Source organism: Nansenia antarctica, assembly GCF_963989245.1.
Source record: "Nansenia antarctica genome assembly, chromosome: 9".
NCBI classification, from domain to species: Eukaryota; Metazoa; Chordata; class Actinopteri; order Argentiniformes; family Microstomatidae; genus Nansenia; species Nansenia antarctica.
This window is the reverse complement of record NC_137679.1, coordinates 44,482,243-44,484,742: the sequence shown is the minus strand read 5'-3', so window position 1 is coordinate 44,484,742 and position 2,500 is coordinate 44,482,243. Positions and strand designations below refer to the sequence as shown.

General features: G+C 51.1%; 1 protein-coding gene across 1 annotated transcript in view; it reads left to right on the top strand.

The window, feature by feature from the left end:
- The window catches only part of LOC308165675 (synapse-associated protein 1-like), a gene marked incomplete at its 5' end in the record, with an annotated part of 11,365 nt that extends 8,887 nt beyond the window's left edge, over positions 1–2,478 (top strand). The window contains 2 exons of the mRNA XM_080539826.1: positions 1–135; positions 2,255–2,478. The exon at positions 1–135 is cut by the window's left edge and continues 19 nt beyond it. Of these exons, the coding sequence (XP_080395952.1) occupies positions 1–135; positions 2,255–2,376 (257 nt within the window). The 3' untranslated portion in view covers positions 2,377–2,478. The remainder of the gene's footprint in view (positions 136–2,254) is intronic.
- Positions 2,479–2,500: the final 22 nt, after the last annotated feature.

The window sequence follows — 2,500 nt, the reverse complement described above, 5'->3', positions numbered from 1 at the left end:
ACGTCTCCACCAGCCCCGGGGTCTCTGAGTTCGTGAGTGACGCCTTCGACTCCTGCAGCATCGACCACGAGGACCTGCGCAAGGAGATGGAACAGCTGGTCCTGGACAAGAACCCTAACCCTAACCCCACTGAAGGTCAGTCTGAACCCTAACCCTACTGAAGGTCAGTCTGAACCCTAACCCCACTGAAGGTCAGTCTGAACCCTAACCCTACTGAAGGTCAGTCTGAACCCTAACCCCACTGAAGGTCAGTCTGAACCCTAACCCCACTGAAGGTCAGTCTGAACCCTAACCCCACTGAAGGTCAGTCTGAACCCTAACCCCACTGAAGGTCAGTCTGAACCCTAACCCTACTGAAGGTCAGTCTGAACCCTAACCCTACTGAAGGTCAGTTAGAACCCTAACCCTACTGAAGGTCAGTCTGAACCCTAACCCTACTGAAGGTCAGTCTGAACCCTAACCCTACTGAAGGTCAGTCTGAACCCTAACCCTACTGAAGGTCAGTCTGAACCCTAACCCTACTGAAGGTCAGTCTGAACCCTAACCCCACTGAAGGTCAGTCTGAACCCTAACCCTACTGAAGGTCAGTCTGAACCCTAACCCTACTGAAGGTCAGTTAGAACCCTAACCCTACTGAAGGTCAGTCTGAACCCTAACCCTACTGAAGGTCAGTCTGAACCCTAACCCCACTGAAGGTCAGTCTGAACCCTAACCCCACTGAAGGTCAGTCTGAACCCTAACCCTACTGAAGGTCAGTCTGAACCCTAACCCTACTGAAGGTCAGTTAGAACCCTAACCCTACTGAAGGTCAGTCTGAACCCTAACCCTACTGAAGGTCAGTCTGAACCCTAACCCTACTGAAGGTCAGTCTGAACCCTAACCCTACTGAAGGTCAGTCTGAACCCTAACCCTACTGAAGGTCAGTCTGAACCCTAACCCTACTGAAGGTCAGTTAGAACCCTAACCCTACTGAAGGTCAGTCTGAACCCTAACCCTACTGAAGGTCAGTCTGAACCCTAACCCTACTGAAGGTCAGTTAGAACCCTAACCCCACTGAAGGTCAGTCTGAACCCTAACCCCACTGAAGGTCAGTCTGAACCCTAACCCTACTGAAGGTCAGTCTGAACCCTAACCCTACTGAAGGTCAGTCTGAACCCTAACCCTACTGAAGGTCAGTTAGAACCCTAACCCCACTGAAGGTCAGTCTGAACCCTAACCCCACTGAAGGTCAGTCTGAACCCTAACCCCACTGAAGGTCAGTCTGAACCCTAACCCTACTGAAGGTCAGTCTGAACCCTAACCCTACTGAAGGTCAGTCTGAACCCTAACCCTACTGAAGGTCAGTTAGAACCCTAACCCTACTGAAGGTCAGTCTGAACCCTAACCCTACTGAAGGTCAGTCTGAACCCTAACCCTACTGAAGGTCAGTTAGAACCCTAACCCTACTGAAGGTCAGTTAGAACCCTAACCCTACTGAAGGTCAGTCTGAACCCTAACCCTACTGAAGGTCAGTCTGAACCCTAACCCTACTGAAGGTCAGTTAGAACCCTAACCCTACTGAAGGTCAGTTAGAACCCTAACCCTACTGAAGGTCAGTTAGAACCCTAACCCCACTGAAGGTCAGTCTGAACCCTAACCCTACTGAAGGTCAGTCTGAACCCTAACCCTACTGAAGGTCAGTCTGAACCCTAACCTACTGAAGGTCAGTCTGAACCCTAACCCTACTGAAGGTCAGTCTGAACCCTAACCCTACTGAAGGTCAGTTAGAACCCTAACCCTACTGAAGGTCAGTTAGTCTGAACAGCTGGTCCTGGACAAGAAGGACCAGGGGGGGGCTACAGAAGGTCAGTTAGTCTGAACCAGGAGGTCAGTTAGTCTGAACCAGGAGGTCAGTTAGTCTGAACCAGGAGGTCAGTAGCCCATTGGCAGTCGTGGCTTCAAACACAAGTGGTTTCAGTTGAAACTGGTTTGGAGGCTAACAGCTAACACACAGCTACCCGTAACACAAGGTGAAAGCCAGAATCAAATCACTTACTAGGCTGAATAAAAGACGTCTACACTCTCTTAGTCCAAAATGTAAGTTATGATGATATTGATGTGTGTGTGTGTGTCTGTGTCTGTGTCTGTGTCTGTGTGTGTGCGTGTGCGTGTGCGTGTCTGTGTGTCTGTGTTTGTGTCTGTGTGTCTGCGTCTGCGTGTGTCTGTGCGTGTGTGTGTGTGTGTGTGTGCGTGTGTGCGTGCGTGGTGTGTTCAGAGGAGCCAGCGGACTGGGAGAAGGAGTTGCAACAGGAGCTTCAGGAGTACGAGGTGGTGACGGACAACAAGGACGACCAGTGGGACCAGGAGATAGAGAAGATGCTGCAGTCTGACAGCTAGACACCAGGCCAGACCAGAGCAGCGGAGAGCAGAGCAGAGGAGAGTCACACAGCGCTGCTCAGACAACCAGCCTCCATCTTGGCACGGAACGCTCCACTCCACGACAACAACATTCTGATTCTGT